The sequence below is a fragment of the Pteropus medius genome, unplaced genomic scaffold (assembly GCF_902729225.1).
Source record: "Pteropus medius unplaced genomic scaffold, Ma_sr-lr_union100, whole genome shotgun sequence".
Lineage (NCBI taxonomy): Eukaryota > Metazoa > Chordata > Mammalia > Chiroptera > Pteropodidae > Pteropus > Pteropus medius.
The window spans coordinates 4,764,150-4,791,021 of NW_024350926.1; the positions used below are offsets into that span (position 1 = coordinate 4,764,150).

The following is a 26,872-nucleotide window of genomic DNA, read 5'->3' on the forward strand; positions in this document are numbered from 1 at the left end:
TCATGGATTACAAAAATATTTATTATATAATGCCTTTAACTAGGAATTTCATATTTTTCAATTACCAAAAGTTGATGTGCATGAATCATTTGTGGGATACCACTGTAAGAAAATCTATGTGACACAGAGCTATAGAACTAATACGTAATCATGATATAACTGATAGAAACATGAAAATGAAGACATAATCTGTAGACAAGGATTGCAGAAAGGGAAGGATTACACAGAAATCTGTGCTGTTAACTGAAGCATCTAGAGAAAATAGTATCATTACTATTATTACTGGAAGTAGATAACTGGATACATATCCAGTTTAAAATACATAAAGTTTATTATTTTTAAAGTAACCATTTTACTTAATTGATTCAAAGTGGATAAATTGTTAGATCCTGAATTTTTGGTAAAATGCTGTAAATTGTAGGTTAATTATATTATAGATATAAAATGTAATATATACTTTAGAATAAATATGACATTATTTTAAAGTATATCTAGGGTTATTTTCAATGTTCTACACACAATCTATAGTCTCTGTAAATAATTAATAGTTAAGGAAATATACTATTCTTTAAAAACAAAACAAAGCTTTCATTAATCTGAAACTAAAGACTAGCCTTCCATTTCTTGATAGGATCCGTGCTGCTATCTGTGGAAAGAAAATTAGACAGTTTAAGTTTAACAACAGATAAGTAAACTCACTGGATTTTATGTTACCTTTCATTCCTAAAATAATTTTGTTGCTCAATATAAAATTGGTATTTTTTTATACATTTAAAAACACTGCTGAAGCGTCTACACAAAATTCAAGCTTTGAACCTGTTGATTTTAAGGATTAAACTTCTATAGAGATTCTTAATTTGACAAATGATTCTAATATTAGTAAACAATTGTAGAATTACTGCTTTAATATCTGTGCGTTTACCACCTTTACTATTGCTAAAACCTTTTGCTGTTCCCAAATTTTTAAAAATTCTTTATAGTCTTGTGGTCTGGGAGGAAGAAGCTATTTTCCCACCACATGCCTTTGACTGTCACTCTGGTGGGTGAGGAGTGGAAATCCGAAGCAAGATTCTAATTCTTGTAGGAGTTTTTCATTCCCACTTGTGGTCTACTGGCCTTTCGCTACTGTCTCTCCATCTCACAGGGATATTCAAAGGAGAACTCTGGTGGGTATTATTCTTCCTAACAGGAAACTAGTTCGTTTATTAAAAAAACAAAAACAAAAACAACTAATCCCCTAACCCTCCAAATTTTATATGCTGGTAATAAAATAATTAAAATTTAGAGGTATACTTACATATTTTTCCTTCTTTTTCCAATTTTTTCAAATGAAGCAAGAGATTGTGTTTAGCCTTTTCATGTAAAACCTCAGGAGTATTCTAAAAGGAAAACAAGAGTGAAAGAAAACATTTTTTTAAAAAATTTATTATTCAATTAGAGTTGACATTCAATATTACTTTATATTGGTTTCAGGTGTACACAGTGGTGGTTAGACATTTATATAATTTACGAAGTGATCCCCCTTATTAGTCTTGTACCCACCTGGCACTATACATAGTTATTACAATATTATTGACTATATTCCCTATAAACATTTCTTTTTTTAAAAATAAGAGTTAATCCTTTTGAAACCTTAAAAGAAAAAATGCGACAAAAGGAGAAAATTTCAACTTCATTTTTATATAATAGCCCAAATGACTTCACCTTTACATGTTTTGCTTTAGACACTATATTCTTATATATATATTCTTATAGATAAAATGGACTATAAGCTCCATGAAGATAGAAGCAGTATGTTTTGTTCACTACTGAATACTCAGTGCTTAGCATAATGATGGGAACTCAATATTTTATGAAAGGATGAATAAATAAATGTAAAAATTATTCTAGATAGTTTTGATGACGCTACAGACATTGGCTCTATGGTTTATTTATTAGGTTACATGATAATATTTTTGCACATTTCCCTTGGTTATTCTACTTCTTTTATCATTTAATTTCATCCTGGATACTCTTCCTTGGACTTCTCTTAAATGTCAATGTTTACAATGAGTTGTATTATTGATTCTCTTCTCTTTTTTCTCATCCAACTTGCCCAGTGATATCACACATTAACAGCTCCCAAATATCAACCTCCAACCTCAAATTCTCCCTTAAGCTCCAGTACCATATACTATGTCCACCGGTGTGACTTTGTAGATCTCACTGTGTGATTCCCCTGCCTAAGATCCTTGAGCAGCTGGTTATCCTCAAGTTCTTGGCTAAAGCCCAAACCGTGAGCAGAGCAGTCGAGCCTTCCCATGAGCTGACTGTGCCTGCCTTCCCTGGCTCCTTTCCTGGGGCTCCCTTCCTCCCAATCCACATGTGCATTCTGTGCTCCTGTCATATGCAGTTTCTTTGTGGGGTTTCAAACACACACGATGCTCTTTTACTACCCGCTGGGTTTGAACACATTTTTCCTCCTGTTCAGAATGGCTTCTTTTCTCTTATATTCTCTCCTGCAAAGTACTTACTCCTTTTTCAAGATCCAGTTAAATGATGAAGTTTCTGAAGCTTTTCCAGACAAGTCTCATTATGCTTCATTTTCATCAAGGCCCTGACATACTGTATCTAGGCTTTGGAGGAAGCCTGGTGTGCTAGAAACAACAAGACTTGAGTATCTGACATTTGAGTAAGTGACATCTGCTAGTTGTATGCCCTTGAAAAAGTTACTTAGCTCACTAACTGAGTCAGTTTTTTAATCTATTAAATTGGAATAATAGTATCTTTATACAGTCAAAATTTGAGGCATTTGAATTAAGTACCTCGAATTACATCTGTAAATAAAAGGAATTTAGTACAATGTCTAGCACATAAAAATGTGCTTAAAAAATGGAAGCTTTTATGATAGAGTTAGTATTATAAGTATCTATCTGCTGAACATGAACTAAGTCCTTGAGGGCAGGGGACTGCAGTCATCTTTGTATCGCTGTGCCAGTCCACGGGGGCACATGAAGGCAGTCAGTAAGAGTTTGTTGAATGAATCAATCCCTCTCTAATACTTAATATCATTCTATATGCAACAGATAATTCATGCAGTATATATATGTAGGTAGGTATACACCTGAATGCAAAACCAGTATTTTTTTAAGCATGGGCAAGTGTTTGATGATGACTCATGTGTGAGGGTTATCAGAATTCTGTCTGCACTTAGGATAGGAAAAAAACTCCAATGGACTAATGAGCTGGAGTATGGTCTAGTGGCTATACTGCAGTATTATGAGCACTTGAACTCTCATAGACTTTAAATATTTACATTACTCCTTTGCCAGTGGCACTTTATATCTTTAGCCATTTAACCATTCATCCCTCCTTTGAAAGCATGCTGAGTATGATGACTGTTTTTGATAGCTTAGGCCTACGGGACACTAAAGTCCTCTACTAATTTTACCTGGCGCCAGGTACTTTTTCAAGCTCATCTCTTGTTACACTCTCACATATCTACTGCTGGACAGGCTGTGGTCGTGGGAGTTTTCAAACCCAGGTCATCTTATACCAAAGCCTACATTCTTAAATTCTAAGCCATACTGCCTACACAGTAGATATCTAATGAACATTTGCTGAAAAACTGAATTATACTAATCGATCGCCACATAGTGCTGTCATATAGTGACATGCTCAGAGGCCACTGAGGTGAGGGGTCCGTCTCTATACACTAAATTTCTCTACTAAGGGTCTTTTACATGTACTTTCTCCATTGTTAGGCTTCACTGCTACTTCTTACTGCTTTTATCCCAATATCTGTCTCTAGCAGACTGCCCCTTCTTACTTGCTATACGTCAGAACACCAGATAATCAAGATGGCTAGAATAATATATCAGTCATTACAAAACTTCATCATCCTACAGTCTCTTATATACAGAATGAGGTATATAAGGTTTAATGAAGGCTTGGAATAGTTATTTTTGTTCTCCGGGCCAGTTTTTGTTTAACTTATGTATGTTCTGTTCTAGAAAGCTGAGGTTGCTGGTCTCAAATCTATACGAGTGGTACTACTTATATAATTAACAGACTTATTGTGTTCTTGGAGATGATAAGTTTACCATATCTACATTTTGTTAAATAGATTATTCTAATAAAATTGTGGCTATGTACAAATAAATGAAAATTACCTTGTATATAGTTTTTACAAGCTCCATTGCTGTAAATGATTTTTCAAAATTATCATGGAATATTTTAAGAATTTGCTCTTCTCGAGTATTTCTGTGAGAGATGTATTGTAGAATTTTAGCTTCAGCATCATGGATTACTGGGCCATGTCCTGAATTAGAATTATAAAAATGATTTCAACCAGATAAAAAGTATTAAGCGTAAGTGAAGTTAATTCATTCTACTTAAAAATAATTCATATTATATATTGAAAAAGAATACTAAATACACAACAAATAATAATTATTTGTAAAACTATATATATTTCAGAGATTTAAAATTTATGTACAATGCAAAAAAGTTAGACAATTATATTAATATCTATTAAAATGTTATTGTGTACATTAAGATATAAAATAAAAATATAGCAATAAAAGCAGTAACCACAACAGTAATGACAGGTAATATTTATAGAGTGTTCACTATTTTCCAGGCACTGCTCTAAATGCTTGAGATACATTATTCTTACAAGAATCCCATGAGGTAGGTGCAGTTATTATCCCTCTGTTATAGCAGAAACTGAGGCACAGAGACGGTGAAAAACTTGCCTGCGGTCACGCACTTAAGACAGAGTGGAGGTGGGATTCCGACCCAGAAGTTTTTAACCACTCTATGCTCTTCACCACCATTTACACTCACTTATAAAAAATTAAAAAGGGGAATGTAAAAGTAGCTTCATGTAAGTGACCATTTTTAATAGTCACAAGAACCACAGTACAACTTCAAGAATCTTATGTATAGGCTAGTAATTCAGAAATGCTGACAACTCAGATAAAGTTATATTGAAATTTGCTTGCTCTTTATGATAGCGCAAATTAATCTATTACACAAGTCTGCCAGAGGGCTGTTTAAAATATCTGAGGATGAAATAGCCAGAAGCTGGCTAAAGTATTATCATATAAAGAGCATGGGCTTTGGTTAGAATATTGACTATCATTTACTAGCTGTGTGGCCACGAAAGTCTGAATCTCTGAGCTTTGTTTCTTGAGGACACTGCTACCTACTTCACTGGGTTTCTGTGAGGACAGCAGCTAGCTGTAAAGGTCCCTGCAGGTCCCTGATGGATAGTAGGCTTTAATATATGGTAGCTATGGCTACAGAACATAATTTACATATAAGCTCCTGCTGTGCTAATAAGCCAGTTCACTGGATTCATTAAAGCTCACTTCCTAAGAACCTTTACTAGGCAGACTCTCATTAGCTTTGCTTGAATGTGAGTGCATCAAATGTCTATTTTCTTCACTTTAAAAATAGCTGTCAGCTTCCATTCCTTTTATGTCATAATATTAACCCAGATGCCCAGATCCACTGTGTGTTGCCCACCTCCTCAGAAGCAGAAACTCATGAGAGAATATGAAGGTACTGAAGACATTATATTGACAGATCTTTCCATGGCTCTCTGGTGAGGAACAAGTTAGAAAGACTTAAAAAATGAAGCGACTTAGTCACTTTTTCCTTCTGGGGTATTTTGTCTTTTTTAGTTTTCAGGATGGAGATGTGATTCATATTGTGGAGAAGTGATGGCTGAGGTACTAACAACACGTACGTTTCTTTTTTGGAGAATGGAAATAAATATACAATTTTACGGTTGAAATGGAAGCTGTTAATATTTCAAGTGTAAGTTAATAAACAAAAACTCAGAGGTCAAGTGTAACCCAAGGTTACATGGATAAAATGTGGTCTATGACAGAATTCAAGTTAACAAAGTTTAAGAAAGCTCATGGAATGAAAAAATTTTTTTTGTTTCAATATAAGTTCATTTCCCTTGTTTAACAGTTCTATTAATAGCTGTTTAAATCTTAAAAAATAACCCTCATAGCTTTATAAAATAAAGATATTCCTATAACTCTCGGCCTTCTTTTTAATTGCATGGCTAGAAAAGACTTAGGGGTATAATTTCAAGAAGCAGTTTATATGTCTCTTTTCAAGGCCCCAAACACAAAAACAAACCAAAATGAGCCTTCCTTATTATTTGACACAAATGGTTTTCTAGATTTAAGAAACTACCCACCTGGATATATAACATTAGCTTTGATTTTCAATAACTCTTTTAGGGACTTCATATAATCAGAGAGGTCTTCGAATACACTTGTTCCTTCTCCTAGGATGCAGTCTCCAGAAAAGAGAGCATTTTCCTCTTTTAAAAGCAGAGCCATATGATCATCAGTGTGGCCGGGTGTGTATATAACTCTGGTTGAAATAAGAAATAGTAACAGTCAAGAACTCATGCTTAGAAGGAATATGAGAAACAAATTATTCTCTATCCTTATCTCTGGACAAGACACAAATGACGTCAGTGAGTTAAAAAGAGCATTTTTCTCTTGAAAATTATCCTCAGAAAATTCTCTCCTTTAATGAAATCAAATTCCTTACTCTGAAGCGCAAATTTAATACTTTCCCCCTTATTTTATAAGTAATAGGTAGGTACTGATTACAACAAATTTGGAAAATGAAAAAGGAAGGTACTTAAGGGAGATAAAAACCACTGATCTTTCCACTACTTAGAGACAGTGTTTTTATTATTTATGAACATAATCTTTTTTCAATTTTCTTTGCATATCAGGAGGTACATTTTACAATATATTTTTTGGCAAGATTTGGAGAAAAAAGCACTTTCATATGTTGCTAGTGGGAGAGCAAAATGGTACAGCTCATATGGAGGGGAATTTGGCATTTTCTAGCAAAATGACATATACATCAACCCTTTGACCCATCAATCCCATTGCTAGAAATTTACCCCCAAAATATACCCTCCCGAACACAAAAAATATGTACAAGCTATTCATTACATTATTTGTAATAAATCATTAGAAACAACCCAGATACTGACCCATAGGGCACTACAGATAAATTATGGCAGGTATATCCACACAATGAAATACTATGCAGCCATCAAAAGAATGAAGATCTCTGAACTGATATGCGGTAATTTGCAGAATATACTGTCAAGTGATAAAAAGCAAAGTGTCAAAGAGTGTTCATTGTATGCTCTTTTGTATAAGAAAGATGAGGAAATAGAAACATGTATGTACATTTTCCTTATTTTTGCAAAAAGAAAGTAAGAAAGGATAAATAAAAAACTTATGACTACAGCTGCCTATAGGGATAGGCAGGTGGGGTTAGAGAATAGAGGAAGCAAAATTTCCCTAATTAGAACTTTTTAAACTAGTTTTAACCTAAAATTTAAAAAAAATTTCAATTAGTTGACATTTGATATTATTTTATATTAGTATCAGGTATACAACATAATGGTGAGATATGTTTTAACTTTTAAGCTATGTAAATATTTTATATATTCTAAACATAAAATTAAATAAAAGGAAAAGAAAATCTTAACGTAGAATACCAAAAGAAGTAAATCTTACTGTGTACTGGATAGATAACATAGCCAGAGTAAAAAAAAAATCAATTCAAATAGATTTTAAATATAATACTAAGACTGCACATCCTTAATAGACTATATCTTAAGATCAAAAGAATCGCAAAGATATCCTGAGCTTTACTTAATAGGTTTATTGCTGGCAGTGTTATGGGTTACTGTGTTTCTGAAATTATTTTGTTTATTGTATGTTAGTACAAACAAGTAAATAAACTGATGTCAAGAAGCAAGTTTTTCACTGTGGGATAAGGAAAACATAGATATGGAATCAGGAAATTCGAGTTTTGGGTTGTTTCTTATTTGAACTGAGGAATCATGAATTCATTATTTCATTCTTTTTCTAGCTATGTCTACAAAAAGGCCCAGAAGCGATGATACTCCGGAAGTAATGAATACACCTCATACTCAGTTGTTTGTTTCTAAATACCATTTCCCACTCAAAGAAACCAGGGTTTCTTACAGACATGGAGGGTTCTAGATCTGGGGCAGGGAAAGTAAATTGTGATATTGTGACATCCTGTGATAGATAGCAAGGAGGTGCTGAAAGATTGAGGGGGCTATGTCAAAGGACAAGGAAGCACTGAATAAAAACAAAATTAGAAGTCTGTAGTGATACTCAGAAAAGGAGGAGGGAATTTCTTCTTTAAGAAGAATATGAACAAATAAAGAAAAAACAAAATGAAAGTGAATAAAGAATAAAGAAATGATAGAATTAGAAAAATCACAATTAAGCCACCTTCAATATATTAACTGATGAAGGCAAGCATCATTAATAGATGCTAAAACCACTGGATAAAAGATTGTGGAGAAGCAGGACATTCACAGAAATAAGCTTAAAGTCATTTGCATTAAACTTAACTCACAGGACCATATTGCTAAGCAACAATGAAGCTCCATTACAAATATGAGTAATTCTCATTAGCAACAAAAGGGTCAGTATTTTCACAGAATAACACTACCAAACATTTAAAGCCAGGTAATCATACTACTACTTAACCTATCTTAGAGCATAGAAAAAGAAGGAAAACTTATGAAACTTGAACCTGACAAACCGAATCTCACTAATGAATATTGTTATAAAAAATCTTAATGAAAATAGAACCCAAAAGCATATTTAAAAATAACAACATCATGACCAAATAAAGTTTATTCAAAAAAATGCAAGGGTGTTTCAAGATTTTAAGATCCCTGAAAAGCATAATAAAGCTCTGGAGAAAACTAAGATCATCTCCTAGGCACTGCAAAGACGAAATTCAACTCTTAAATAACAGTATTTAAGAAAACAGAAATGACTATAACTAGAAGAGTTTCTCCTTTGCCAAAAAAAATCAATCAAATCCTCAATATTAAATACTGAAACTGCAAAGCCTTTTTAAAGAATCTGCTAAAAATGTAACATAGGTATAATGACATGATACTAGTGTAATGATGCAATTATTTTTGAGTAGCATTAAGAACTGACATTAAGAACTTTTATGGTTCCCAAGTATATGCTTTACATATTGCAAATAATTACTATATTATAGTTGTATCAACGGTAAAGTATTAGAGATGTTAAAAATCATCTCTTGTCTGATTAAACCTGCTGCAACCAGTCAATAAAAGTATTCAATGTTACATGAAAATAATTTCAGGAGGTATATTTCTAGCAACTATAAAAATCTGTGGGTGTGTATCTTATGAACAATCACATATAGAATGGATTTACAAACTGAACCTCAATCTTTTTTTTTTTTTTTTTAATCTACAAAAACTCATTTGGAGAACCATAGTTTTTCAGAGTCTGCAAACTGGCTTATCCAATAAATGTGCTTGTGAGGCCTTTTATTATTCCCCTCCCATTCCCCATTCGAGAACTCAGTAATGGTTTTCTTTGATATTTTCTAGGCTGGAGGCAATAAGATTTCTTAAATTAGGGGATCAGAAGTTCCAATTCTTCAGTCACCTGGGTGGCTAATGCTTTAATTTGCATAAAAACCGTGTTAAAATTCACTTCACATAGGCAGGAGGAGAAAAGGAAATGACGTCACAGATGCTTTACTAAAGATCAGGGAACTGCAGCTGTGGCCTTCCCATTCATCAGGTAGAGCATTTATCTGGTTCTGCCACTTCTGTGACAGGGTAGACTTAATAAAAATGACTCTCTTAGAAAATTTAGAACAGTCAACAAAAGCTGTCAGAGTAACTGAGAAATTAAACTTAGTTCACTAGAAAATTCCTGAGGGTTAAACCCAGAATCCTTACTGAAAAAATTTGCTAACTTTGTATTTTTTTACTAATGGGTTCTTGGTGGGCATTACGTCTATCTCTATTGTATTTTTTTTCTTTTCAAAATTGGCAAGTAGACAAGATCAAGTGGATATCAACTATATGGGGTCTTAAGTAGATTTTAATCTGCTTGTGGAACTTTTGCTTAACAATGAGTCTTCTTGTTATTATTTAAAACAACTGGGTTTTACTGACTTTATTAGAATGGAAATTTGAAACTGTGGTCAACAGTAAATTATATGTTTTACTTAGATTTTAGCATAATTAGGATTTATATTTTGAAAAAAGATGATTTACTAAGTAATTTTTAAAAAGTGTGGTTTTTTTAATTGTTGTTGTAGTTTTCTCTCAAAATCTTAAAAGATTCCCATACTTAATTTATCTTAATCAGAATGCAGTAAAACAAAAATTACATGGAGTTCAGATAATCTTGAGATCTTTGGCATCAATTCATTCCATGAAATAAAACAGTCAACTGAGGGGGTGGGGTAGTGACAGGAAGCAAGAACGCGGGTGGCTTTGGGGCACTGATGTTGTTTCTAGATCTGCATGCTACTCATACAGTTTGTTCAGTTTGTAACAATTCACCCCATTGCACACTGATGATATCTACACTTTTCTGTTTGTATACTTTAATAAAAAGCTCAAAAATATGTGGTCTGTTCATGGCAGATGGGTGGTAGTTAACATCCAAGAGCTGAATTGTCTTAATCTGCAAATTAGGCATAGATCTAATATCCATGATTCTGTAATAACTGATAAACCAGTAATGATACCCAACCTGTGAGACAGAAGACTCAATGAACCACCTCCTGTCTCTACCCCTTTCATTAAATTAGCCTGGGGCTAGTGTGTGATGGGGGAAAGTCGGTATTGTCAAGAATACAGTGTGAAAACAGTGATGTATTGTTTGCTTTCCTTTGTATCATGAGCAAATTATATGATACCATCACATTTTCAACAAGAGCATTTCAAGAAAATTGCCCAGAAATTAGTTGGTTTATAAATTAAGTTTTGTAAGTCTCCAGTATAGTGGAAAAAAGGAGACATTAGTTTGAAAGGGGGTGATGGATACCCCTTACTTCACTTCCTCTTTCTCATTCATCTGCTCATTTACTTGCTTCTTTGTAGATATTTACTACATGTAGGATATATATCACTGCCATCTATGTGCCAGGGACTGAGGATATGAATACAAATCTGGTTTCTGCCTGTGTCGGCGAATGGCTAGCTTATCATCAAACCTATTTCCTCTTTTTCCTGGGGATGAACTTAAAATACATTTCCCAGCCTCTTCACAGTCAGGGGTGGCACATGACTGAAATGACAGCCACTGAAACAGAAGGTCTGGTCCATGAAAACCTCCTATGTAAGATCTCTACCATGCTCTTTCTCCACCGACTGGGTTGATTTCAGTGAGCATGGCAACGTTGAAAGCCAAGTACTGAGGACAGTGGAATCCACAAGATGGAAGGATCCTGAAACATTATTTGCAGGAGGGCCACCTGCTAATCAGGAACCTATTTTGGCCTTTATGTGACTGAGAAGTAAACCTGTGTCATGTTTGAGCCATTACACATTTCTGGATTGGTATGCTACAGCAACTGACATGAACTAATATTGTAAACCTAAGGAGTTATTTACCTTGAAGGAAATACCTACTTACACACCAAAACACTACAATACAATTTAATAAGTGCTATAATAAAATAAAAAATATATGAAAGAGGAGGGAGCAGTTAATTCTGCCCAGAAGGGGTTGTTGATGTAAGTAACATGTGAACTGAGGTTTGAAGAACAGATAGATACGAATTTATCAGGGGGATAAGGAGGAACGAAGGGTGATGCCTAGTACAGGGGACGGTATGAGCAAAGGCATGAACAGACATAATGTGCTCAGGAGTATTTAGATATGGCTAATTGTGTTTGTGATGGGAGTGGTAGGAGCTGAGACCAGAAAAATGGTTAGGGAGGAGGAAAAAATGGCATCGATGATAGAGGCTCCATTTATCCCTCTGGTGACCAAATCAAAGCTGTGATGGAAACAAGGAGCAGCAGCAAGGAAAATCGCCTGGGATGAACAAGCCATTCAACTAGGGAGGAATCCAAGAAAGCACCTGCAACGGCAGAAGGTAGGACAGGGCGAGGACGTGGGGCTGCCCAGTCCCAGCCTCTGAGTGAGACGGAGGCAGCGGCTGCAGCAGTGGCAGAAGCTTCTTAAAGGAGCCGCGTCGCGAGCGGATTTTCGCAGTGATGGACCTGCTCGCTCTGAGCACCAGTGCCCATTTGGCTGCACGCAGGGGGCACCAGGGACTTACAGGGAGATATTGTCCGAGTGAGGGCCGAGGTGAGACTCACTCAGTACAGAAGTACGGCGGTCTCCATTGTTTCCTCTTGAGCCCTGCCCTTCTCCCAGTGCGCCCGGCACAGCGCCGCCATAGCTGTGACGTCATCAAACTGGATAACAGAGGTCGCTCCGCCCAGAGGATTCCCTGAAACCCTGACTATGCCAACTCGGGTGTTACTCAAGCTACATCCAGGTGTAACCTCAGCGAGTCAGGTGCTCCTTGCTGAGACTCACACTGGTGGAGGCAGCTGGCCTCGATTTCTGGTGTGGCCTTTTGCAGCAACCAAAAGCACAGCATCTGTGGATTGCTTGCTGAATCTTAACAAATGGCACCAGAGAGGCAGAGGCTTGGGCTAAATATGGCCTGTAGCTGAACCCTCTCAGGACTGTGCCACTATATAAATCCACACTAATAAGACCGGGAGACTTAGGAGCTTTGCTTAGTACATAGAAACAGCACGGAAAGGCAGCCAAAATGGGAAGACAAAGAAGAAGAAACCATATGAGAGAACAGAAGAGAGATCCAGATAGAATGGAGTCAAGTAATCTAACAGATGCAGAGTTCAAAACACTGGTTATAAAGATGCTCAATGAACTTTTGGGAAGTGTAGAGAACTCCAACAAAGAGATAAAAAACATAAAAATAGAAATGGAAATTACAAAAAGGAACCAGTCTCAAATGAGGAACACATTATCTGAGATGAGAAGTATTTTAAATGAAATAAACAAAGCAATAAACAAAGTGAATAAAGAAGAGGATCAAATACCCTAGTCGAGGACAGGAAAGCCAATCAGGACACTCAATCAGAATAGCAAGAAAAAAGATGCCAAGACTATAAAAATAATTTAAGGAGGATTTGGGACATTAGAAAGGCTCCAAATATTTGTCTGATCGGCATAACAGAAGAAAATCAAGATGTTGAACAGCTGTTTGAAGAAATAATGATGGAAAACTTCCCTAACCTGGTGAAGGAAATGGACATAAAACCCCAGGAAGCTCAGAGAATTCCAAAAATCAGGGATTCAAAGAGGCCCACACCAAGACACATCATAATTAAAATGCCAAAGCTTAAATAAAAAGAAAGAATATTAAAAGCAGCAAGAGAAAAACAATTACTTATAAGAGAACACCCATAAGACTCGCAGCTGATTTCTCAAAAGAAACTATGCAGGACAGAAGGGCTTGGCAAAAAATCTTCCACAGTATGAAGATCCAGGATATACAACCAAGAATAATTTATCCAGCAAAGCTATCATTTAGAGTTGCAAGACAGATAAAGAGCTTCCCAGACAAAAATAAGCTAAAGGAATTTTCCGCCACCAAGCCAGTATTACAGGAAATGTTGGAGGGACTTCTTTAAGAAGAAAAAACATGTATCAAAAACAGGAATAAAGAATGGTAACAACTACATTCCTATCAATAAGTACCTTAAATAGAAAAGAAGTGCTCCAATCAAAAGATAGAGTGGCTGAAAAGTTAAGAAAATAAGACCCCTACATATGAAAAGGAAGGGGATGGAAAAAGATATTTAAGTTAGACAGAGAAAGATAAACACTATATGATTTCACTTATATGCGGAATCTAAGGAATAAAAAGAACAAACTAATCATAAATATAGTGGACAATCTGGTGATGGACAGAGAGGAGGTGGGTTTGCGGGGCTGGGAGAATGGGGTGAGGGTTAAAGAAGTACAAATTAGTAGCTGATGGGTGGTCACGGGGATGGGGAGCATGGCATAGGGAATGCACTTAGCATTAATACCTTGGTTAGATGGAGGGTCAAAGGAGGGAGAGAGCAATTGGGGGGACCATTTACAAACTATATAGATGTCTAACTAATGTACTATATACTTGAAACTAATTAAAATGAAAAAAATAAAAAATAAAAAGGGGGAAAAAAAATGGTTTGGGTCCAGACCGTGACATGGTAAGGAGAATAAACATTATCTCATATGCAGTGAGAATTATTCAAGATTTCAAGTGACAGAGCGTACAAAAGGTAGACTGGAAAGGGGAGAGTCTGGAGACAGGAAGGAATATTTAGCAAGAAGTAGTGGTAGTGGACATGAAGAAAAAGGGACAGCACTGACAAATATTTTTGAAGTAAAAACCAACCTGATTAGATAAGGTGGGTGGGGGGAGGGCAGTGATATGGGTGAAGAGGAGTCAGCTTCTATCTTAGGCGAAAAAATAAAATCTCAAGTACAGAGAAAAACAGATGTTCTGAAATCAGAAAGCAAGTACAGATCATGGGGGAGAGAGGAGAACCATAATTCGTTCAGTTTTAAAATTACTGAGTTTGAAACACCTTTTGGAATCCCTCAGATAGGTCACGAGATTACGGGCCTGGCCTAAAGTGTATTTACTTAAGGTATGAGTCATCTTTTAGAAATGAGAGCATGAGAAAGCCCTGAATTTAATTAATGGGTAGATCCCTAAACTGCCCCAGCAGGAAATGCTAGTCTAATTTTTTGATTTGTATTTTATTTATTTAAAAAAATGGTATTCGTATAATTCAAACAAGTAATTTAAAAAGGGTAGAGTGAAAAATCTTTTTCCTTGTTTATCAAACAACCCATTTTCTCTTCCCAAAGTAATGAATGTTATCTAATCTTTTGTATCTTTCCTGAGACATTCTTAATTCATATAAGCAAATATACAGAAATCGTCTTTTCCTCTTTTAATAAGACATAAAGACTTCCCCCACAGCCTTCCTCAGCTGAAGGACATTTACGTACCTTAGAGAGGCACCCTCAGTCTTAATCACATCTCCATCTTTCAGATAAACATATTGAAGCTCTCCATCTCCTATAATTTCTTTTCTCTGAGGATTCCGTGGGAGTTTTTTAATGCAGTATGTGGTGTCTAGGGACAAAACATGTAAAATATTTAAGTCACACTTTAAATAATAATTCTGCCTTTTAAGAGACCAATTTAAAGGAGCTAACACTTGTGAATGACTGAAAAAAATATTAACATGGAGACAACAGAAAATAGGATGAATTCAGCAGCATATCTCTGGGATGGTAACTATTTCTTCCATTTCAACCAAAGAGCTTTTTACTCTCTCATGCCTTTCTAGGTCTCCATAAAAGCCTTTGTGTTTTTCTGGTTATTCCTATTTTACACAAAAAATTGAAAGTAGTTCTTCATAATCTTACTAGCTTTATATCAAGATGGGTGTTAAAGAGGCAGTTATACAGAACCTGGGAACTTTTCTCTGTCTAGCTGGGTACCATATAGTATAAGATGTCATGGTATTATGACAGTAGTTAATAATAAAAAGATGATAATTATCAAGTTCTTTCTGGGAATGCTGAAAGGAAGCTCCAAATCCAGGGCTAAGATCATAAATTTAATCCATATTACCTCTCACTGACACAAAGAAAATCAATTACTTAACCAATCAAAAACTGATTGCCAATTATCTAACCAGTATAGTGAATATATAAGCAGCATAACATCAACGTGCTTAAAAACTGCGATAGTTGGGATCATAAACCTAACGAACAGGAAATAATTAAAGCATTATACTCAGTACCATTTAATACTAAATGTACAATTCAGCTAACAAAAGGAAAAGTTTAGAAAAGCAGAAACAATTAGATAAGGTTTCATAAATATGACAGAACATGGGGTGTAATGAGCAGGACAGGAGAATGTTCATGGAAAGACTTTTAGGTAAGTGGACAGAAAATGTCACAGAAATGAGAATGGGCACAGCAAATGTGCAACAACACAATGCTACCAATTAGTCTAATGCAAAATACTGGCTAGGAAAAGCAGAGATAGGAAAAGTGGGATTAGTAAGATGAGTTCAGATCACGGAGAGGAGTAAATAGCCTTTCACAGAATTGAAGAATTTACACTTTGTTATATGTGGTCAGTGTACCCTCTTCAGTAAGAAAATGAAATAGTGTTAACAGGTCGATCAATATGGCAGCTGTATGTGCGGAGCACAAAGGCAGAGATATCAGAAAGACCATGAGGGGGTGACTGTAACAGCCCAGCTGGAACGTAATAAACATTGGGGCCCAGATGGTAGCAATGGAAATATGGAGGGAAAAAAAAGAGGAAAAACTGACAAGGCACAGAGATTTGGCTAAGTATGAGGGAGAAATGAGAAATTGTGCAATAAAAATAAAACAACAGCAACTAGACCTTTCCTCTCCAGCCCCAAACTCCATTATTCTTTATTTTAGGCTGAAGCAAAAAATATGCTACTTTGGGAACTGTCTTCATTGTAGATTGACATGGTAAGGTTTTTGAGTTTGTTTTTGTTTTTAATCTGCATAATTTTGCCTTTCAGTAAAGAAGTGGAGGTATTATGTTTATAGTTACGAGACCTTTGGCAGTCAATCCTTCCAAAAAAACTAACAATTATCTCTAAATTACAAAACAAATGTCATACCATAAAATAACTTGGTGTCAGTTTTTTAAATTATGTGTAAATATGAAAGCACATATCCTATTTGCAACAATAATCTATAAACAGAGAATATATCCATATATATTCTCTCTATATATAAATATGTGTGTGTGTGTGTGTGTGTGTGTGTGTGTATATATATAGACAGGATGGAGAAGGAAATAGTGCAAACAATCACATAATAATAATGTTTAATAAAAGCTTGAGATATAATTCGCATACTATAAAATTTGCCCTTTAAAGCAAAATTTCATTTTTTTTTAAAACTGTATTCAAAGAATTGTACAACTATCACCACTATATAATTGTAGAACATTTTCAAAACCCCTCAAAGAAACCCCATACCCAATGGAAGTCACTCCCTATTCTCTCCTGCTCCCAGCCTCTGGCAATTAACTACTTATCTACTTTCTATCATATAATTATTTTATGTGGAGGAAACTCTCACTCATTTGTTAAGGTATGAATGGATTGTAACATCACTGTTAATGCTAATTATTTAAGCTGATATAAACATGTGATATTGTTTATGTATAATACTTTCTAATAGAGACACATTCTAACTAAATACTGTAGAAGCAAACATTTGACACCCAGGACTGGTATGAAATACATGGCAGAGATCCAACTTCAGCTGCAAAATAATAATTATCAGATAATGAAATATATTTTGTAAGATTTATTAAAAAATAAAACCAAAAGAAAACATTCAAGCAGCCTGGACAATATAGATCTCACGTCTAGTACACTTCTGGCTCCTTGTAAGACACTGGGAGTTCTGAAATTATCCATTGAATTTATTTTAAAATTAAGCAGGTTGCTTCAGGGTTATTATATCTCCCATAGAAATCTTACAAATAGCATCCGTAATATTGGTGAAGCCTATAAAAACACCATTTGTTAGCATTGCGAAGTAGCCGAAAAATTTTCTGCCATACTAATAATTATACAAAACAGTAAAAGAACATGGAACAAAGGAAATGAAAATGAAACAAAACAGAACAAGAATGGAAGTGATTAAAGATTTACGGAATGAAGCGGCACGTGGAACTTCTGCGGTGAGATTCTGAAAGGGGCTTCTCCATAGTTTTAGTGCTGAGCAACTCAAGGTCTGCACACAGTTGGTCCAGCTTCGACAAAGTTCAGAAATACAACAAGCCACTTCTCAAATAAAGTATTAAAATTTTAGTGGCTACAGAGCAGTTATCAAATTTCTCCTTGATTTTTAAAAAATCAATCTCGTGGGCAATCTATTCTATAAACATTCAGTATTCTGTATAAAGCCCAACATGATTTTAATTTTTAAATTAAAGAAAGTCAGTCAAACGTGTTGACATGAATGGATAAACGAAGAATGGTGCATTCTTACCATGGATTACTGCTTGGCAATAAAAAGGAACAAATTACTGATACATGGAACATGGGTGAATCTCAAAGACATGATGTGGAGGAAGCCAGAGAGTGATTCTATATGCTTCCATTATGTGACATTTTAGAACAGGCAAAACTAATCTCTAGTGAAATAAAGCAGATCAGTGGGTGCTGGAGGTGGAGAATCACTGCAGACAGGCAGGCACAGGGGGACTTCTTTTTGGGGTGGAAAGAGTGTTTTTTATCTTGATTGGATTGATCACATAGGTGTTTACAAACTATACACTTAAAATGGGTACATTTTATATACGTAACTTCAAGCTCAAAAAAGTTGATTTATAAAGGAGAAAAAGCCGGCCATAAACATTTTTTCAAATTGACCCTCATGCTAAAAGAGTTTATCAAAGCTAATTAAGGACCCTCAGCAGAGTCTTTCATTTCACAGAATTTAATGGGTAGATAGATAAGAGAAAGAAAGGTGAGGAAAAGTCAGAGAGACAGAGAATGATTTCCTGTGGGGTAAGGAAGTTTGGTTAGACAGTTTTTTATAATGAGCAGCCTGGTGTTATTGGCTGCGGCAGCTGAGAATATCTTTCTGTCCCAATTGTAGTCTCAAAGCCTAAAAAGAACGTACTTAAAAGTATTAGCTGCATGCGTACGTGCATGTTTTGTGAAGGAACATTCTCGACCTCCTTGTCCTCTATGTGCCTTGGACGTGTCAAGCAAACCCCTTCTAGTACCTCTGTTCCTGCAGTGGTACACCCGCCTCTCAGATACCTATACAGCTCACTCGCTCTCCCTGTCCGCACTAGATAGAATAGCCACTGCCCTCTTCCGCTTTATTCTCTCTCCTCTTTTCTTCACTCACTTTTATTTTTCTTCATAGCAGCTACCACCATCTGACCTATTATTTACCATTTACTTTCTCTACTAGCATGAGAGCAGAGCCTTTGTTTTGTTCACTGCTACATCCCCTGTCCTAAGAACAGCGCCTGGATGTAGCAGTCACTTGAGTATTTGTTAAAGGAATAAATGAATGAATCTTTGTGTGGGATGAGGGAATAAAGAGAGATGGTAAAGTGTTAGCACTGAATAGGTTTCAGGGACAGAGAATTAATTATCAATGCCATGATCTTTCAGCAGTATTTTAGTATATCAGAATAACTGCCTTGAAGTTATAGAAGACCTGAGATCATGTTTAAAATATAGACAATAACACTAAGTACCTCAAGTACCCATGTAAAGTGTTTAGCACAGTGCCTGGAACACAGTAAATGCTCAACAGTGGTTACTTATTATTAAATCTTAACTAGTGATTGTCATGTGGACTAAATTAAAACTGACCATCACTGGGCAAAGGGGAAAGTAAGAGGGAGAAGAGATTTGAAATAGAAAATACGGCTTTTACTTTCTTGTTAAAAATGGGAACAGTATTCAAATTATATTAATTTCTAGAAGTAGCATTTAAATATAAGGTATTCAATAAATGGTTTACTAGCTTACTTAGCATTATACGGAAACAAATTATTCTGAAAACACAGTTTTCCTCAATGAGCTTAATAAATGCTTTTTGTTTACCATTACTGATGTTTTTACAAATATCTTCTATGCCTCCACTATGATCATGATGCCAGTGAGTCACAATGATTTCCTGGATTGCTGTGTTATAGTCAGCAAGAGTCTGCTTTAAATATCTGATGTATTCTGGAACTGCTGATTCTCCCGTGTCAATGAGGAGTCTCCTGAAAGTTGAATGGAAGATAACCAGTTAGAAGAGTTAATATTAGCATATTTCTCATACAGATAATTTACATTTAAGAAACAGCATAAATTGTTTTGCTTTCAAAACCTGCTGTATGTTACTTCTGCTTAACTACAGTAATTCCACTTTAAGTTCTTATAGCTAATGTTAAGTCTGAATAAGCAGTAAGAACAATAATATTGAACACTTACATAGCACTTAAAATAAATATGGCACTATTTCGAGGACTTTACATATTTTAAAAATTGTATTCCTCATAATAGCTAGGTATTAAGGTAGGTATTTCATTATTATATCCAGAAATTAATTAACTTGCTTGATCAAGGTTACTCTGTAAATAAATGGAAGAACCAGCATTCAAAACCAGGTATTTTCGTGCCAGAATATGTGCTTTTATACATTCTGCCTTCGAGATAGTTTACAATATCCTCCAATGTCTCATAGACATGAAAAAACTTGTTTCAATTTTATCGCTAAAGAAACCTAGTCTTTTGCACTACATACAAAACTTGTCGCTGAAGCTTTACATTGGCTCCCTTATACATGAAAATGAAAGCAGTAGAAAAGTATGCGGGAAACATCTGAGCTGCTTGGTTTCTTTGGACAATCCTTGTAGTTTTATTTTTCTGAACCTTCCTTACACTTTGTTTGCCCTTCCTCACTATTTTATGGAATGATGGTCTTTCTCTATGAAGTCTTCCTGAACTAAAGAAATAAGAACCAATTAACTAACATTCATGTTGTTTCACAGTAACACCTCCCTCATTCAGGCTGGGGGAGAGATTAGTCTTGATGGAAAGACTGAGTCATTCATTTATCTATTAATTCATCAGTAACTCTTCATGAATTATCTACTACGTGCCACAACTTTCTTGCAAGACAAAACTTTATTTATATTAAGGTTGGGAGGGAAGGGGTAACTATGAAAACAAACAGTAACAATAACACTGATGGGTAACAGAAAGCATTTTGCAGAGCACTAAAATGGGGTAAATGATAGGACATAACTAGATGGCTATTTGATACTGGATGATTTGTTTCCCTAACCCTATTCCCTGAGCCCCAACAATAAATGGCCTTCTCATAGGGAAGGAAGGCCTTGGCTTTAGGATCTACTGGTTTTAATCTATATCTTATGTTCTGTAGAGCAGTGGCTATACTTCACAAGTACACAGTGTTAAAACTGTCCCTTTTGGAGACAAGAAAACCAGATGGTTATATGGGTCCAAGGTGCAGTATAAGGTCTTTTGGCAGTGGCAAGGGTAAGAAAGAAAATAAGTACCTACCTATTAATAATTACTTTAAATGTAAATGCTCCAATCAAAAGACATAGGGTGGCTGAATGGATAAAAAATCAAGACCCATACATATGCTGCCTACAAGAGACTCACTTCAGATCTAAAGATACACAAAGACTGAAAGTGAAGAAGAAAATCCTTTAACTGATGATGGAAGTTAGTGGAATCGACTTCCTCTTTTAGGTATTTTATATCATTTTTGAGAAAGCTATTAAATGGCCTCTCTGAAACTTGCAGTCACTCTTATAAAATCATTAGGTATTTTCTGAACACCTACTATGAGCCCAGAATTGTCTGGATGGTATGAGGGAAGCAGAAGTGATAAATAGCTAACATTATCACATACTTTCCACGTGCTAGAATTTGTTAAGTGCTTTCATATGATTTTTCACTTAAATCCCCCTGAATCCTCACAAAATCCTTACGAGAGTAGGTACTATATAACATTCATTGCACAAATAAGAAATCAGAAACTTAGAGAATCAACTGTCTTTTCCAAAGTCATAAGGCAGGATTGAGATCTAGGTAATCAGAATCCAGAGTCAACTCTACCTACTCCACTAAACTGCTTTTTTCTATTAATAAGAAAGAATATATTTGCCCTCAAGGAATTTACAATTTTGATAGTAAAGGTTAAAACTGCAGCTTTTAGGGTTCGTAGGTAGAGAAGGAACATAGAAATACTCTTTGGAAGATTTGGATATTATCTGTCTATTCAAATGTTTATTGAGTATCTATGTATGAGGCATTGCAGTAGGTCTAGTAGTGCCTTAGGGCGATTCATTTGGCCAGCTATGGGCTGACCAGAATGAGGAAGACCAACTAAAACAGCCGTTATCCGGCAGTTCTAAAATCGTAATAGAGAAAATGAAGAGAAGACGTAGAGAACAATCATTCATTCTACAAATATTTACTGTACTACCTATACTATGTACAAGGCTCTGTGCTGGGTGCCAGGTACATAGATTAGCCTTCATTGCATTTATGTTTTAGTGGGGAGTGGAGGTGGGAAAAGACATTAAGATTCTCACACACAAAAAAATTTTATTATCATTGAGATAAGGACTATGAAGTGTATGTAGTGCTAAGGCATTGTATTACACTAACCCAACACAGTCTAAGGGGTCAGAAAAGGCTTCCTTGAGGAAATGACATTTTAACTGAGCTCAAAAGGATGGGTTAGGTGGGCAAAGAGGAGAGGGATAAGTGGGTGACAGGAAAGCATGCATGAAAGTCCTGAGGCAGAATGGATACAACTCATCTGGCTGGGATGGGAAAGAGGTTTGAGATCAGGTTAAGACAGATGCAAGGCCTAATTTCCATTTTAAAAAAAATATATACTACTCTGGCTACACCAGGGAGAATGGATTAAAGAGGGACAAAAGAAGATGCAGAGAAGCCCGTGAAAGGTTGTTTTAGGAGCCTAAGCAAGAGTTATATTGGCTTGGACTGGGTGACAGCGGTGGAAATGCGGAGATCTTCCTAATGGCTTGGATGTGCGTGCAGGAACCTGTGATCTTAGAACCGTTTTGTGCAGAGGAACAGGTAGGTACCAATATTCATTTCTAGCCACCTGACTTCTACATTATACAGCAGAGAGGCATCATCTGTACATTAACTTACTCTAGCTCAACTACATGGATTCATCATCTCTCTCTCATATGTGAGTGATTACTTTGGCCATCCCACTCCATGAGTTTATGTGAGTAGTAGCGTAAGGTGGGAGACCATGAATCTACTCTTCCCTCAGTTTCAGGTTCTTTGTCTCTTTTAGCACAAGCACTTTGCTACACTGAGTGTGATTCTAGTGTTTAAAGATACAGTATGTATTTTTCATACAACACGATCCCTAAATACAAGCCAATTTCTTCAGCTGTTTCTCAAATGGAACCAGCCACGTTTCATTGCTCAGAGAAAAGCAGGCTATGTTGAACTTGAGAGACAGTACATTGATCTCTAATATACTGTTCTTCCTAAGAGACTTTCTAGGGTAATTTTCACTATATGCAATTTTCATCTTAGGTACTGACTTTCGAACTAGTTTAAGATGACACACACAAGAGAGAAGAGAATGCTTATGGACTTCGTGGGGGTGAAGGAGGCTCACTCAACACAGACTGTACCCTAGATATCGGGTATTTTTTCTACCTAATTCCCTATCCTCCTAGATTCTGGAGGCAGCCCAAAGCTCTTGTACCTGTCTGATCCTGCCTTGTTTACTCTGGAATTAATATTTTGCTTGCCTGATTTACAATACTTCAAGTTCCTCCACCCTGCTGCTTCTAAAATTCCGATTTACTGGAAAAAGACAAACAGTAGATACTTCATATGAAAATTCAATATAACTATATTTATTAAACTGATTTTAGTCATCAGTGATATATTATCCATTGTAACACGTCTTGATTGCACAATTAAATTCTATGCTTGAGGGGAACTATATCTTATTTTTGTTTTGTATTATCTAGGGCATACTAAGCACACAAAAATTGTCCGGTGCACTCACTGTGCAATAAAACATATCTCCCCATTTCTGCATAATGCCAATAAAACAGAATGCAGCTGAATAAGGGAAAAATCTTAGAAATACAGACGGCTTATTCCATCCGCTAAATAACCTAAATAAGGTCACACGATAGTAACAAAAACAAAAGTAGTCAGCCCCTTTCTCAACGGCCAGGAGGGACTCTTAGGGGTTTCGGACTCCAGCAATTTGCAAGAAAATCCTGCCCTCTGCTGTCGCGTTAAGAAAAAGGTTTGAGCACAATTAATCGGCTTTGTGAAGGGAAGTTACACTCAAGGCAAAACACGAGTGGAAGTCAGAATGTGAGCAAAGTAAACGTCTTCCTAGGTTCCTAATTCAAAAACGATCCTAATGTCTCAACCGATAAAACACGTTCACTCGGGCATTCACATCAAGCTACGTAAACGGGGTTTCAAAAACAGCAAGTTTTGTTTTTTTCAAGAAATTATTTCTCCCTCCGCCATCCGTAAGTTAGAGAGGTTACCATCCGGGGTGGTCGTGATTTAGCAGAGCTCGGAGGTATCCGGACTTCCGCGGATGGAACCGAGTAGGGCTGCCAGGCAGGGGCAGGACGCCGAGCTCTCGCCCGCAGCCAGGAGTGTCGCAACCCCAGGTCCGGGCGGCCTGCGGGACCTATGCGTATGCTGGGATTGGTGGTGGTGGCGGGGAGCGTTTACCTGGGGCCGGTCCCCACCAAGTAGGTGTTGGTGCCCTGCAAGGTCATGGGACTGGGGTTACAGCCCAGGACGCGCACCACCCGACTGGACAGCTGCTCGACGTGCTTCAGAACGGTAGTCATCTCGCTTATTCGCCGCGGAGTGACCCGAGCGCCGAACAAGAAACTAGGCCGGGGGCGGAGCCAGCGGTCACCTGATGCCGTGCGAGCGGAACGGGAGGGGCGGAGGGGCGGGGCCAGGGTCTCATGCGGCTGCACGGGCTTCGTGGGCGGTGGTGCGAGGGCGTTGGTCGGCGCCACGTGTGAGGCCGCGTGAGGCAAGGCCGGAGTCGAGAGCCGCTACCTGCGGCGGAGCCAGGTTCCTTCCTGGACCTTTGCGTCTCAGCAGGCGAGTTACCCAGATGGACGAGGGACGCTTTCACCTGGGAAGCCTTGTGCAGGGGCAAGGGGCAGCCAGGTTAAGGGTGAGTTAACGAGTTCTGAACCCTGGGGAGGATGGCTCGTCGGGTTTGTAGGCGGTGGCGGGGGGCGCGGGTGTGCGTATGTGTGGGGTACTTTGTGTGTCTCTTCTTATGCACAGCAATAAGTAGTGTGTACTAACGCTTACAGCTCTAAGTGCTTTCTATGCGCATTATCCCGTTTAATCCTCGCAATAACATCCCTCCGTGCGCCACCGGCCTGCCCAGAGTGGTGGGTCGGCCTTAAACTAGAGAACAGAGTTTGAGAGATTAACAACCCCGCCATTCACTACCTCTCCCTATTTTAAAACACCGAGTTACAATTTACGTAGAAGAAAATGCGCAGATCCTATGCTCAGTTTCATCGCATTACAGTTGTAATCACTACCCCCCAAAAGCTAGAGAACGCATTTCCTATCCCAGCTCACCTCTTTTTCAAAACAAATGAGAAATTGACAAGTTAGATGTTTGTTCTAAAATTTAGTACAAGAATTTTTAACATCCTTTTTTTTTTTGGCAGGTGTTTCTGAAGAAAATACCGTTTCCTATTTATAAAATGTTTATTTTACAAATCGATACTCCAAATTTTTCGAAAGACACCTGTATTATGTGTGACAAATTTTTTTGCCTGTGTCACAAAGGTGGACCTTTAATAGCAAAGTGTTTCAAAAACCTTCGCTGAAATAATCATGTAAATTATCCCCTTCGCAAAGAAGGCAAGCGGTATTTAAAAATGCTTGGAATAACCATCAGAATTGCCTAAATCAGGCATTTCGAACTCACTGATATTTATGTATTTGTGGCCATCAGTTAATGGCTCTTCAGGCTGGAAGCTTCCCCCATCTTCCCTTATCCTAAGAACTCTGCTGGGAAGTCAGCAGGACCTTTGAAAAGAAGGTGGAACAGTTTTTTCTGGACCATAGTGTTCTCTCTGAGACTTACGGGCAGCTCCATTCTCTTATTCCTTGGTTTTATTTTTTAATTAGAATTTTCTTTGAGTCTACTATCTCGATTTCATTTAATCCATATGACATATGAAGAAATAGGCCCAACAAATAAAAGTGACTTGAGAACAGTCATAGTGAAGATAGTGAACTTGTTTAGACAAGTTGAAATCGAAGTGATTGTGGAATATCCTGGTAATGAAATCTATAGATAGTTCGATACATGGGTTGAGTTTGGAAGAGAGATTGTAGGGTACAGCTAACAAAACTGAGTCTTTGTCAGACAATTATGTTTAGCAATGTCACTTGAAGTTAAACTTGCTCTCCAAGAAATAAGACCAAAGATTTTTACATTTGTTCACTTACATTTATGGTTATTTATCATCTGCCTACAAAACGCAGTGTTCTTGTGGACGTACTGTGGGGGGTGTTAAAATGAAAGAGTTTTTTAGAAGTTCAAAACTTGAAAGGCAATATACATGGTCTTAAAGACTGGGAAAATTCTAGAGAAGCATAGCTCAAGTGATGGGATTGCGAAGGAGAGAGTCAAATTAGAAAGATCTGGGGAAGCTTAAAGGTGATTGGTTTTGAGCTGATTCATAAAGGGTTGATAGAACTTCACGTACGTGGGGGGAGAAGGGCATTCTAGACAGTAAATAACCTTGAGAAAAGGCTTGATAAGAGAAGAAACTTAGTGAGTTGTTTGGGGAACTGAAACCAGCAATCATATGATCTTGGGGCACAGGGTTTGAGAAGGTACACAGTTTGAAAAGTGGGTAAGACTAAGTTAACGATACTCCTTTGTAAGAATCTTTCAAGAATTTTTCTTTCAAACATGACTTGTTCACTTGGATATGCTGAGGCAAATTGTATTTTCTTAAAACAATTCATAAATACAGTAAAATCTTGTAACCTAGTCAAACCTATAGAAGGAGCCACATTCCTTTCTGCAATGTGGTAGTTGTAAACAGATATAGTGTAATCACAATGAATCCGACTGTTAATCGCTACATTAGAACATCCCACATGTGACTAACAGGTGATTTCAGTTTCATGTTAGACTTCAGTCTTAAAGTTACAAATCCTTTAATTATATTTTCAGTGAAGAAGAAATAAAAAATTCTCAGGATGAAGATTTTCTGGAAGGGACTTTGAGTTAAAGAAGGCTTTTTATATTTGACAAGTAAGTATATTTTACGTGTGTTAAATTTTGTTGACAACCGAAAG

The 26,872-nt window shown here is 36.7% G+C and overlaps 2 protein-coding genes across 5 annotated transcripts in view; one reads left to right on the forward strand and one right to left on the reverse strand.

The window, feature by feature from the left end:
* On the reverse strand, positions 1–24,420 carry LACTB2 (lactamase beta 2). Its single transcript, XM_039841847.1, has 7 exons — positions 24,245–24,420; positions 19,562–19,725; positions 14,922–15,048; positions 6,200–6,378; positions 4,152–4,300; positions 1,298–1,379; positions 1–646 (listed from the first exon to the last, which is right to left on the reverse strand). Exons 1-7 carry the CDS (start codon positions 24,364–24,366, stop codon positions 603–605), a joined length of 867 nt encoding a protein of 288 aa, XP_039697781.1. The 5' UTR covers positions 24,367–24,420; the 3' UTR covers positions 1–602.
* XKR9 (XK related 9) overlaps positions 24,384–26,872 on the forward strand; it is a 27,418-nt gene continuing 24,929 nt past the window's right edge. The window contains exons 1-3 of one of the 4 annotated variants that reach the window (XM_039841846.1): positions 24,384–24,631; positions 26,748–26,779; positions 26,811–26,828. In XM_039841846.1, coding sequence (XP_039697780.1) covers positions 24,441–24,631; positions 26,748–26,779; positions 26,811–26,828 — 241 coding nt within the window. In that variant the 5' untranslated portion in view covers positions 24,384–24,440. Of the gene's footprint in view, positions 24,708–26,747; positions 26,829–26,872 lie in introns of all 4 variants that reach the window. The other 3 variants (XM_039841843.1, XM_039841844.1, XM_039841845.1) reach the window with 3 other exon arrangements.